This window comes from Pteronotus mesoamericanus, unplaced genomic scaffold (genome assembly GCF_021234165.1).
Source record: "Pteronotus mesoamericanus isolate MK-2021 breed Mesoamerican mustached bat unplaced genomic scaffold, CSHL_Meso_final contig_116, whole genome shotgun sequence".
In the NCBI taxonomy this organism is placed as follows: Eukaryota; Metazoa; Chordata; class Mammalia; order Chiroptera; family Mormoopidae; genus Pteronotus; species Pteronotus mesoamericanus.
The window spans coordinates 32521888-32535858 of NW_026555027.1; the positions used below are offsets into that span (position 1 = coordinate 32521888).

Sequence of the window (13971 nt, forward strand, 5' to 3'; positions counted from 1 at the left end):
TTCACAGCTGTTTACATACTGGTACAAGACTAAAACCTGCATTAGATGAGAGGTTGCAAGCTTCTCCGTAAGTTGGTGTCCAGTAATAGTGCTTTTTAAGGCCATTGGAGACTTCTGCAAGATACACATGTCCGTCTACCACATAGGGCTCCACATCCGTATCGTCTGGCTTTAGACGGCCCGTTTGAATTAAGTCTGAATATGCCTAAGATTTTTAAGAAAAGAAAAACTATATCATTACGTTTATTCACTCTACAATGCTTAAACAAATTAGTCATGCTAATTTGCAATTTATAATATTCTGAATAACTGCTGAATTTTAATATCTTTCTGGTACTGTGGTTTTTATTCATTTAATTTCATTCAATGAAATGAAAATTTTATAACATTTCTAATACACTAGGCACTTTTAAAAAATGACTACCAGAGTTAACAGTTACCAATTTTGTGGACCAAAGGTCCCATAGTCAAATTTCAAGTCCCACAGAGGTTCTTAATGAGGTGGGTGGGAGGTGGCTATTGTAGATCTGATGATAGGGAGGAAACCATTTCTCAGAAGAGGAAACAAGCACAGATTTTGTCATACCACTATGTGGAGTTCAAAAACCCGCTGAAGGTAATCTACAGATTGAGGTTAAGAGAATCCCCATAGTATTAGATGCTGACCTTGCTGGCTGCCTAATTATTTTTTTTTAATTTACTCATTTTTTAATTTTTATTTTTAGAGAGGGGATGGGCGGGAGAAAGGAGAGAAGCATCGGTGTGTGGTTGCCTCTCACACACCCCCTGCTGGGGACCTGGCCCACAACCCAGGCATGTGCCCACCAGGAATCAGACCCACAACCCTTTGGTTTGCAGGCTGGCCCACTGAGCCACACCAGGCAGGGCTAATTATTTCTTCATTGAAGAAAGCACCTTGTATGTCTCATGGATCATTGGTATATGTGTAAGGGTGTCATACAAATACATTAAACTGGTTTGTCAATAAGGTTGCAATTATAGAGAAAGGCAAAAATTTACACAGTAAAAGATTTTAAAAGTCTAGTTTTCTGCTTTAGCTTTTCATTATTCTAAACTCAGCTTCCAGTATGTGACCTTTACATTTATATGCAGTTTGATCTTTTGCTATTTCAACCCCAAAATTTCCAGTAGCTAATTTTTAGGACTTAATGTTAAAATTTACCTGAACTAGTGTCTCACTCTACTTTGTAATCATTCCTAATGCACTTTTTAACAATGTGAATAATTATAATGTCTGATGTTATAGAGAAGACCCCAGGAAATACCTTCAGTCAAGAGCAAACTTACCATACATGTAGCCTCATCAAATTTGTTTCCCCAAATGTAGATATTAGAGAGCGTGGGATTTGTTTTCATTGACTGTGAAAGTGCAACAAGTCCTTCTCCCTCTATGCTGTTGCTGACTACTGACAATCTATGGAAAAACAGAAAGTACTAACCTTGGAAATCAGTATTTCCATAAAAAGAGAATGCATACGTTAGCAACATTTCTTACAAACAGGTTATTGTGTAAAGTCTTAGCATTATTCTTAAATATGTTTAACATAGTCAAAATATTGGCCATGTAATTCCTAATATCCAAGAAACATAGTTTTCTAATTGTATGCTTCATGTACCTAGTAGGGCTACCTACATTTTGGAAATTGTTTTTATATTATTCAGTAAATGTTTGGGGATGGATTACAGATATATTTTTCAAGATAAAGTCACCCAAGTAATATTTTCTTTGATTCGTGTTTTATTTTTAGATGATCAATATGAATGATTATGATTCTTCTGTTAGAATTCAGGATAAATATAAGCAGTAAGAATTTTCTCACTAATTTTAAGCAATCAACTAAAATCAATCTTAATTTTTAAAGTATTTTTGAAAAATAGAAGAAATTGAAATGTTTACTATACACTTAATGTTATATCAGTTTAGAAAACAAGTTTACATATGTCATCATAAAGCTTGAGTTAAGTGGTTTGAAGTTACATTTAAGTTTTTCTGTTATTTTGATTAAATATAAAACCATACTAACGCTTTAAGACTCCTGTTGTGTGAAGCAAGTGTTTCACTGAGTTTCTTTGCTCCTGCATTTTCTATTCTGTTAAAAGAAAGATCTATTACTTCCAGGGTAGTATTGCTTTTCAGTACAGCAGCCAAAAACACAATTCCGTCACGAGTTATTTTATTGCTGGAAAGGGAAAAATATGTAATTATATTTAAAAATATAAAGCATTTTGTTCATAGAGATAACATGCTTAAAGACTATTATAGAGTGCCCTGACTGGCATGACTCAGTTGTCCTGCAAAATGAAAGGTCACCAGTTCAATTCCCACCCAGGGCACATGCCTGGGTTGCAGGTTTGGCCCCAGGTTGGGGCATGCATGAGAGGCAACTGATCAATGTTTCTCACATCGATGGTTCTCTCCCTTTTTCTCCCTCACTCCCCCCACTAAAAATAAAATCTTTTAAAAAAATATAGTGATAAACAGTATACTTCCTAGTTTAGCGAAGATTTAATCACTCAATTTCAAAAAAAAGCTAATGAAAATTTGCCAAAAAATGTTGCTTCTATTACAGTTTACATAATTAAATTGCTGGAATTATTAGGTGATTAATATCATTATAAATTAAATTCTAAAGCTTAGGAGAAAAAGTTGACAACAGTAGTTGTATTCTCTAATGTTTGGAATAAAATATCCTATATACTATGAATATTTACATAGATTATTGCCACAACTTGACTTCTGAATTACTTATTGTATAAATTATCACCTACCAGCTGACATCAAGGTAGCGCAGGCTTTTGTTCAGATACAGTGCATCACACAGCTGTTTTAAACCATAGTTTCTTACATCATGCTTACTCATGTATAATTCAACAAGGCAGTGATTTTCTTTTAACATGTGGCCTAGGTGAACTGTGGACTCTTCCTAAAAATAGATAAAATTGTTTTTCTAAGGTACAGTTTTGAAGTAGTGCATGTTTATTCTGAACATATGCTAAGTTATTTAAATTAGCTTTTTAAAAAGATATTACTTGAGACAGTGTGTAATTTACATTTTGTTTGGCCTGGCTTTTTTAAAAAAAGCCATTTTCACCATAAATGATAATCTTTACCATTTTGTCACAAACGATATCTTTATTGTCTTAGAAACAGGGAGCAGGAACTTGTAAAACGCAGTGACTCCTTGAAGCTCCTTGAAGACCAAAGGCTCTGTGCTTTGTTTGACTTCTTATCTCTAGCACTCAGCACTATGTCAGTTTAGGGTTGCATTCAAATATTTATTAAGTGAATGAATCACAAATGAAGCAATTCACTGAATGCTTACTTTGAGCCAGGTATTTTGCTGGTCTTTAAAGAAGGATGCTTTTACTTGAGGATTCTGGATGTCTTGTTGAACTGATTAGATTTATGGACATGAAGCAATTAACATGTAAAATTCCCAAAATGTTGATAGAGAAAAGTGCAGAGATAATTCAGACAGAGATCTATGGAGGCAAAGAATGCAAAACACTTACGAACATGAAAAATACTTTAAAAATACGGTTCATTCTCAATGAGTCATACTAATGGGGAACAGTGAAGTAAGCAATTTAAAGACTGCATTAAGTACTTTGAACCTTTTCTTCTAGTAGATAATCTGTTTTTGTTTAGATCAACAATACAATGAGTTCTAATTCCCTAGCTTTTTACAACTGGTAAGAGAGGAAGGGCACCTACGAGAATGCTAAGGAGCAAGGGGAAGCTCTGGAAGTAGGAACCACATTTTTATCCATCCTTCTGTCTCCAGTGTGCGGCTTGTCGAAAGAACCCCGTCCAGGCCTCCCAGACTGCGGTGCACACAGATTTTGCCATTATCACTCATGATTTCAACATAATAAAACAGTTCACACCTGGCTTACAATACAATCTTTAGTATTTTTAATCTTTTATTCTTTTATTGTAACTACTTTGCCTCTCACAGTTTACTCATTGAGAATTTGTTTATGAGAGGAAAAAAAATGGCATGTTACTGCTTAAATAAGTAACCTCTGAAACATATTTAGTTTTAAAATCTTATCCAGAATTAATAATTTTCCTTTAAACTTTTTTTGTAAACAGTATACAGTTCTAAAAATACAATGCATTTGTGAACCTCGACATAACTTAGTAAGCAGTACTTTTGTTTTATTCACACGTGGTACTATCAACTACTACCATTTTGAATACATACCTGTTCACCATATAGTATAGGTCGGTTTAGGTTTATTCCTTTAATTGTTTGGTTTTGAGTCAGAACTGTAGCGAATGCTATCACACTTTGCATTTCCTACAAACAGGTAAATTCATTAAGGAAACTGACAGTATATAAATTAATTTCCCTATAAATAACCATTTCAAGATGAATAATCTGGAATCTGGTAAATCAAAATTGTGGTTTTACAACCTTTAAGCGCTTCCTGCTCCTTGAATTCTCGGTTGACCCAATTCAGAAATAGACTGCTGCGCTCTTCCCTCGCCGCCCTGACACCTGTCGCCAACACGCAGGGAGGTTTCGGTACCCATTTCCTCGGGTGTTTGCCTCCAGGTCTGCTCCTGAGCCCTCGGGGTTCTTTCTACACGGCGCCGACCTCAGAGACGCGCGCACGCGCGGACCGCAGCCAGGGCTCCGTGCCCCTGAGAACACAGCCTCGTGCCCGCATTCTCTTGCATTCACTCTCATACCTGAAGTGTGCGTGTGTGGCGGGGAAGGGTTACTGAAGGCGTCTGCCCCACTCCACGGGCCTCCCTGCCTTACCGGGGGGCCGACCCGTGCCCCAACTCAGTGTCGCGGCCACCGCACACACCCGGGGGGGCATGCCGTAAACCCTGCACCGCCTCTCACTCCCCGGTCCTGCCGCCCTCCGTGACAGCGGTCATCCAGTCCGTGGGCCTCACAGACTCTGCCGCTAAAGAGGCCTCAGAGCAGCCCGCCTCGGTGGCCGCCCCCCGCCCCCGCCCTCATCTCCCACGGGCGCTGCTGCACTCACTTCCTAAGTGGGCACTGGGTTTCCTCGTGCCACCCTCATTCCCCACAGAGAAACTGGAATGACCTTTTGAAAGCACCAATCAGATCACACCACCCCTCCACTTAAGGCCTTTGCACGATTTGCGTCCCTAACAGAGTCCCCTCCTCTGGCCGGCCCGCTCCCACCGCCCACACACCCTGGGCTGAAGCGGCCGCTGCGAACCTCTCCGCCTTCCCCGGGCGGCGCTGTTCCACCTCTGGTCCAGCCACTGCCTTTTCAGTTCTTAAAACCTGCCAGCCTTGATATTTCGTCGTTCATGTACCTCCCACGTGATTTTTTTGCCGTATCCGAACATCAGTTTTACTATTCATCTAATACTTCTCCATGAAAACAACTCACTTTTTCACTTTATTTTAAAACCCTGTATCACTACCATGAATGGAAAACCATAATCCCTTGAAGTAAACAGAAAGCATCTGCAAACTGTGTACCTGTGTATTAAAATTACCTCAATCTGCATCAGTAATAGTACCTCTGCCACACTTGGAGAAGCAATATCAGAGTCTGCGCGTTGGACTTTTTGTCTGGAATGTTCTGCCACGGACCCTCTCCAAGGGGGGTTTTTCTCATCCTTGCGGACTCCTAAATATTACTTCCTCAGGCCTTAGGCGACGATCCTATTATGTGAATTACCTCCTCCCCATTATAAAGAGTACTTATTTGACCATCTTCATAGCATTTTTCTGTTTATTGATACTTTCCCAATTAAATATAGACTTTATAAGGGCAGAGGTCATATCCGATGCACTCTTGTATCCTTGGGATCTAGGGCCGTGACTGGAATGTGCAGAGGATCTGTACTGAGTTACTGCTTTCCCGGAGCCATACTGGCTGCGTCTACTACTGTTTGAACCCCCAGAGCCTATCATCCCAAAGAGCCTCCGGACCATCTTCCTGTATTTGTGCCCCCGTGATGTCATTAGTCTGTGTACAGGCCTCAAGGTCTGGTTTGAAAGCATGTTGAGAAGATAAAGCCTGGAATTTCAAGACATGCAAAAAACAAAACAAAACAAAACAAAAACCAAAAAAACACCACAGGCTTCTCATTATCAGGCCAGTTGAAGGCCCAGCGTGGCTTTTGGCATCATCCTTTTGGGTTTTTATGCTACAATATGACTACTCAATTCCAAGTGTTTTCAAAAGTAAAAAATTTATATTACACTAATAAAGTAGTATTTGTTTAATTAAACTGAACATGGCCTTTTTCTTTTAAAATTCCATACAGGTTGAGAAGAGCTACAGATGGAAGCTTAGCAAGGTTTTTATTATACTGGGAATTCTTCTATAATGTTATTTACTACAATAATTTTATTAAGTAAACACTATTATTAAGAAGAAGGAGGAAGAGAAGAATAAGGAAAAGAAGGAGGAGAAGAAAAAGAAGTTTTTTTCTGATATTAGACATTAGGGGCAAGCCTAATCATTTATTTTTTTCTTTTCAAAAATGTAATTATAATATCATTACATTTACAGTTTTATAGATAGATCAGAGTTTCCAGTAGTTTTTGAGAAAATGGTTTATTTTTTTCATACATACTTAAGAAACTGAATGCTAAACCAATTTTAACTTCAAAACCATCCTAATTTTTTAAATCATTTTCATTGTTATTTGATTACAGTTGTCCCAATTTTCCCCTTTTGCCCCCCGCGACCCATCCCACCCCCGACTCCCACAGTCAATCCCCACACTGTTGTCCATGTCCGTGGGTCATTCATACATGCTTTTTGTCTAGTCCCTTCCTCTTCTTTCCACCCTCCTCCCCTTCCCCCTCCCCTCTGGCTAATCATTCATAATAGTGCCATTTAGCTGGTCTCTGTGCCAGTTTCCCGGGAAAATGACCCATTACCTGTGTGATTTTCACGTAACCAAGTTACTCACCAGATCACAGTCACCCAGATCTAACTTCTCTAAGGATGAATTAATTTGTAACATTGCAGCAAAAAACATTCCACCTTTATCTTCAACCTTGTTTCCAGTCATTCTTAGGTATTTCAGAGTTGTATTCTTCTGAAAAGGAAAACAATCAAACCTTGGTCAAGTTGTTGGGGGTTTTTTAATCGTATTTTTTTTTTCATTACCACTGAGGCCCTTATACCATTGCCCTCGCAATCACTACACATGCCTGAGTCCTTTTTCCTTTTTGACTCATTAATTTTTCATGGAGCTAGAATAGGATATATTTCTTAACGGTAACATTCAATTTTTCATAATAGATAAAAATCTCGTTTAATAGCTCAGCAGAAAGAATAGCCAGGAAACAGATGCCAAACAATAAACTATAAGTGAAACAGATTTTTAATAACCTCTCCTTTCACTGGAAAATCTGGAAATTTGTCTTCTAAGAAACTTATACCATTTTTTTTATTGGGGTGAAAGTCATGTAACACAAAATTAACCATCTAAAAGTGAACAATTCACTGGTTTTTTGTGTATTCACAGTATTGTGCAGCCTTCGTCTCTAGCCAGTTTCAAAACATTTTCATCACTCCCAAGAGACCCTGTGCCCATTAAGCAATCACTTTTAAAGATATAGTTCTCAGACATTGGCAAAGTTTAATTCCTTCTTGTATTTCACTTTTTGGATAAATCTTTCACAAAGAATATTACAGACATTTCATTGTCCTAATGAATAAATGTAAATATCATGACATGTAAGTACAAATAGTTATCTTTAAGACTAATTCAAACTCCCCTTAGGGCAGGAAGAAAGCAAGGCTGTCCACTCACTAACACTATTTAACACTGTACTGAAGGTTCTAGACAGGGCCATTAGGCAAGGACAAGAAATAACAATAACAACAAAAGCATCTGAATTGGAAAAGAAGCAAGTAAAATTATCTCTGCTTGCATATGACAGATCTTATAAGTAGAAAATCCTAAGGAATCCATGTACACACACACACACACACACGCACACAAATCTGTTAGAATAAATGAGCTCAGCAAGATGCAAGACACAAGATCGACATATCAAACTGTATTCCTAAACACTAGCAATGAGCAGTCCAAAATGAACTTTAGAAGATTCCATTTACAATAGCACCAGAAAGAATAAAATATTATGAATAAATTCAACAAAAGAAGGGCAAGACTTGCACATTGGAAATTATAATGCGTCACTGAAAAAAATTAAAGAAGACTTAAAAAAATGGAAACATCCCATATTCATGATCAGAAAACTTAATATTGTTAAGATGGCAATAATCCCCAAATTGATCTAAAGTTTTAAAGCAATTTTTCTCAAAATCCCTGCTGCTCCTCTTGCTGAAACTGATAAACTGACCTCGAAATTCATAAGGAAATGCAAGTGACCCAGAAGAGCCAACATGGTCTTAAAAAAAGGAACAAGTTAACACACTTGTTAACTTCAAAACTTACTACAATACTACAGTAGTCATGATAATGTGGGATTGGCACAAGAATAGGCATATAGATCAAAAGAACAAAATAGAGAGTATAGAAATAAACCCTCACATTTATAATCAACTGATTTTCAACAAGGGTGTCAAAAAAATCCAATGGGGGAAAAATGGTCTTAACAAATTGCACTGGAACAACTGTATATATCCACAGGCAAAAGAATGACGTTAAACTTCTAGCTCAGGTCACAAACAAAAATCAACTCAAAATGGATCAAAGAACTAAATTTAAAAAAGAAGACATAAAATTGTTAGAAGGAAATAAGTATAAATCTTTGTTACTGAGTAAGGCAAAGTCTTCTAAGATATAACACCAGAAGTAAAAACAACACAAGAAAAAAATAGATAAACTTAACTTCATCAAAATTTAAAAATTTTGTGCTTCCAAGGACATCATTAAGGAAGTAAAAAGGCAAACTACAGAATGAGAAAATATTTGCAAAATATTTGATAAGGGACTTGTATCCAGAATACATAAAGAACTCTTACAACTCAAGAGGACAAATAATCCAATTTTAAAATGGGCAAAGAATTTAAACATTTCTCTGAAGATATACAAATGGCTAAAATCACATGTAGTACATATAAAGATTCTCAACATCGCTACTTATAGAGAAATGTAAATCAAAACAATCACAAAACCCCTTCATACTCACTAGGATGGCTAACATCCAAAAGACAATAACAAATGCTGGTGAGGATGTGGAGAAATTCAAACATTCATATACTGCTGGTGAAACTGTAAAAAGGGACAGCCACTTTGGAAAACAGTTTGGCAGTTCCTCAAAATATGAAACACAGTTACCAAGCGATCCGGCAATTCCACTCCTAGGTATATACCCAAGAAAAATAAAAATGTATGTGCACACAAAACATGTGCAAATATTCATGGTAACATTACTCATCAGAGACAAAAAATGGAAACCCAAATGTCCATCAATAGATGGATGAACAAAACGTGATGTACCCCTACAATGGAATATTATTTGGCAATAAAAACAATGAACCTTGAAAACATTAAACCGACCACAAAAGGCCACATGCTGTACAACTCCATTTCTATAAAGTGTCCAGAACAGGCAGCCTATAGATGGGCAGCAGACGGGTGGCTGGTGAGCAGGGGAGGGCGCCCGGAGAGGGCCGGCTAACGGGCACAGGGCTTCTCCTTGGGATGCCCCTGTTCTGACAGTGGGGACGGTGGTGCCGGGGGCACAACCCTGTGACTGTACTGAAAAAACCCCCCACAGAACTGAACACTTTAAAAGGGTAAGTTTTATGTATGTGAATTATATTTTAAGCTACTTTTTATTTATTTTTTGGGGGGGGAGAGGGAGAAAGAGAGGGAGAGAAACATCAATGTGTGGTTGCCTCTCGAGCACCCCCCTACCTGGGGACCTGGCCTGCAACCCAGGCATGTGCCGTGACTGGGAATAGAACCAGCAACCTTTTGGTTTACAGGCTGGCACTCAGTCCACTGAGCCACTCCAGCCAGGGCTGAGTTACTTACTTTTAAGTGAGTTCAAAAGTGCTCATATTATGTTCACACTTTAGTAAATTGAAGTGTAATAAAAAATATACATCCCCACAATATTAAAATAATATAACTCTACATTAACATTTAATTTTGTTGTTTCCAAGACATCAGAAGGTAAAATTCCCAAATACAATGTTAGTTTGAGGTAAATACTTACATGTAGTGCTTTAGCAATCAGTTCTCCACCTTTGGGCCCAATGTCATTAAACATAAGGTTTAAGTAAATGAGATCATACTTTTTCTATAATAAGGAAAGAAGAGACACTATTATACATGTATTATTAGAAATCAATAATATATGAGCTGCTTTATTTAAGTAAAAGTGTTTGCCTCCAAAGACAATCTTTATAAACCAAAAAATCTGAAAGTGTAGCAAAAGAAACTACAATTAAGGGGAAAAATCACTATTCTCATTTAAACATAAATATAATTGCAATACAAATGAGAGAGAATATCCTCCATTTCAACCAATGATTCAAAGTATGGACATGCTCTATGTGTCCCACTGTAGTGTACAAGTTGGTAAAAGATGACTCAGGAGCTCTAGTGACCAGCTCTGCTGAGGCCAAATGCACAAATGCATTTTTCAATATATTTCAAATGTGGTAAATATACCATAGCCAGGACTTGACATTTTGCAAAACTAGTGTTTGTGTGTGTGCCATTACACTTAGTGGTTTCACTGCAAACAGAAGAATATTTTGATGATTTTGCGGCATTTGTGATTTCTGAGAATAACATTTCTTCATCTTTTAATCTTCATTCCGTCCTTAGATTGTATGCCATGTTAAGCTCATTAAAAGCACTTTTAGAAGATGAGGTTGGGATAAGTAGTTACAAAATTAAAAAGCCAATGTAAGGGAAGAATTAAAAAAAATGATATATGCTGCTTTAGACATTTTATTTTAATTGAAAATAGAGACAAACACATATTTGCTGATCTTCTGAGGTTGAAACAAGGCCTTTTTTTAAAAGTACTCTTTCTCTAATTAGTGGACCACACTGTCTTTCTTAGATAAAAGGCAACCGTAAGGCAGCATGTAAGTTTGAGTGTCTCCAAAGCGAATCTGCAATAAATAGTTAATTTAGCCAGCTTAGCATGTTCTAACTCTGCACATTCCAAAGAAAGGACTGGTTCTTAATTGGCCTCTCGAAGGAAAAAAAAAGACATAAAGCATTTTGTAGTAAAATAATACCTGGAGCAGTTTTGCAGCATAGTGTGCGCCAGCATCATTTATGAGGTTATATCTAACATCCAAGCCTGAAAGACAAAGATGAATATAAACTGACATTCCCAATAATGGATACTTGAAATCAGGAAAATAATAGCACGAGTAATGATTCTTAAGGAGACATACCATTAATATAAGGATTCTTCTCTAAAATTCTGGTAAGAATCCAAAAATCTTCACTTGTTACTCTTTCCACTGGTACTGAGTGATTGTTACCAGCAATTTTTAATGTGATTCCTTCCAACCTGTTAAAATACAAATAAGAAACTTAGTAAATAAATAAAAGAATTTTTTTCTTCATCTGTAAATAGTAACAACATGGACAGCATTTATCAGAACCAAATATGTGTACCTCAATATAAACTTATAGCAAGTAACTTAAAACTACTAAATTTTACACAGACTTTGCTAAGCACTTTAATATATACTATATATATTACCTACTGTGTTGACTAAAAAGTCCATTTAGTTTTTTCCATACAAATCTAGTAGTGCTCTAGTAGTGTTTAGTTGTCTTTAACTTCATTCAAAACAATTTTGTTAGGTTGTATTGTGACAGCTGTCATATCAACGTGCATTTAAAAAAACTTATCAAAGTTGGTGAATTTGGGGGTAGCCATTTTCATATTGAAGATGGAAGGGAATACACAACATTTCTGGCATATTATGCTTTATTATCTCAAGAAAGGTAAAAATGCAACTGAAAAGCAAAAAATGATTTGTGCAGTGTATGGAGAAGGTGCTGTGACTGATCAAATGTGTCAAAAGTGGTCGCAAAGTTTCTTGGTATTATTGACATTTTGGCCAAATAATTCTTTGCCGTGGGGCTGTCTTATACATTGGAAGACGCTTAGCAGCACCCCTGGCCTCTGCCCATTAGAAGCCAATAGCAGGAGATCGCTGACATACTCAAAATATGCAAATCAAAAAAGTTATTGGTAAAAATGAAAAAATGTGTCTTTTATTTTACAGAAAAAACTAAACGGACTTTTTGGCCAACCCAGTCATTTCTCTCTCACACACAAAAGTATCCTCACTGGATATATAATAACATTGAAGATGTCAATGATTTGTATAAACAAACCGAGCTCACAGGAGTTAAGGACAAACCCGGAGCCCAGATTTGGAGACTGCTGGTCTGGTGCTGTTCGCAGAATACTACGCTCACTGCCTCCGAAACCTACTAACAGTGCCAGTCAACTACTTCTCTCAATCAAAAGGTATGTCCATTTTACCAAGCATGTGCAAATAAATGGCTTTGAATTCACTCAGTATTACAGGATTTTCACAGATGAGTATCAGGGAATATTATTCATACAATCAAGTATTTGCTTTCCTTACCTCCTTTCAATTTCTTTATCCACTCCTTGGAGTATATGCAATATAAAAGGATTAATTTTCTGGGACTTTTCCATACATAGATGATTATAATGTTCCCGGAGACTGTCAAAAGCCTCTGGAGCTTTTGAAAAATAAATGCATTATTATTACTCCCCATCATATATAAATAATTCCAGGAGCCTCCCCCTCTCCCCAAAAATTACACTTCTTTCAGAGATATGAATGCGTGTGTATAGAGTCCAGTGGAGAGAAAAGGAGACAGAATTAAGAACAGACAAAGAGGAAAGAAACAGAGGTCAGGAATGGGAGAGAATAAAAGTGCTGTCTGGAGAACTAGGGCCATAGAAACAGCCACTGAGGGTGGGCAGACACTAACTTGGCAGTGACACAAAAGGAGAACCAACCTCTGCAGGTACCAAGGCTGGTAGCTCTGGTAGCTGAGGAAAGTGATGTCAGAGAAATTAAATATTTTATCCAAACTCATGCAATTACTAGGGCAGAATACAGAATCAAACAGACTCCAAAGCTGCTTTCCACTCTGCCATATTGGGTTAAGGTAACTCTAGGTTTCCTATGATGGCTTCAAATAAAAATAGTTTTATCAGAGAACTCAAATTCAAAAGGGATCTGAACAATCAATCACCAAGTCCCTTAGGTTTCTTGGATACCCTCATACCACGCAAATTGATGGCACCTTTGGATATAGCTCTATCGGTTCTTCTGAACACTACATTGAGGTCAGATGCACAGAAAGAAGCTCTTCACCTACCCTGCCGTCCAGTCCCTCTTTCTAAAGGTGATTTCCCCCGTGCCCCTGTTCAGTCCTTAATGAAGAAGACAGAAACAAAGCAGTAGTTGAGATCTCCTTCGTGTTTTGGATTTTACTTTAAAAGCCTTTGTTTTCAAGGTCCAGGCCTTCTCGGGGGAAAGCTACCTATCACTGCCTTTGTTTTCTGTCCTACCTTTCATGTGAAATCTCTTTTAAAAGTCTGTGCTCAGAGATCTCACTGCTTAAGGAGGATGTGTTTTTTAGGAACCAGCTTCTCTAAGTCTAACATCTCAATGATGCCCTTTGATGAGTGGATTCTGCCCTATGTAAATTAAAGAGTTTGCTAAACAAATATGCAAAACAAGATTTAAGATAAGAAACATTTATATTAAAAATGAAAGCAAATAAGCTTTTCTTAATTTTTTAAAAATAGGCTTTAAAAATAAATTAATAGCCCTAGCTGGTGTGGCTCAGTGGATTGAGCACCGGCCTGCAAACCAAAGGGTCACTGGTTCCATTCCCAGTCAGGGCACATGCCTGGGTTGCAGGCCAGGTTCCCAGTAGGGGGCACGCGAGAAACAACCACACATTGATGTTTCCCTCTCTTCCTC

The 13971-nt window shown here is 37.5% G+C and overlaps 1 protein-coding gene across 3 annotated transcripts; it reads right to left on the reverse strand.

Moving 5' to 3' along the window:
• LRRC34 (leucine rich repeat containing 34) lies at nt 1–12686 on the reverse strand. Of its 3 annotated transcripts, none has more exons than XM_054576944.1 (10): nt 12592–12680; nt 11377–11495; nt 11215–11279; nt 10176–10259; nt 6944–7072; nt 4230–4325; nt 2791–2945; nt 2046–2201; nt 1309–1435; nt 1–205 (listed from the first exon to the last, which is right to left on the reverse strand). In XM_054576944.1, the coding sequence occupies exons 1-10, from the start codon at nt 12663–12665 to the stop codon at nt 2–4; spliced, it is 1209 nt and encodes a 402-aa protein (XP_054432919.1). In that variant the 5' UTR covers nt 12666–12680; the 3' UTR covers nt 1. The 3 variants fall into 3 exon arrangements, with proteins under 3 accessions (XP_054432919.1, XP_054432926.1, XP_054432933.1); XM_054576951.1 differs by having other exon boundaries at nt 6944–7069; nt 12592–12665; XM_054576958.1 differs by lacking the exon at nt 4230–4325 and having other exon boundaries at nt 12592–12686.
• Between the last annotated feature and the right edge of the window lie 1285 nt (nt 12687–13971).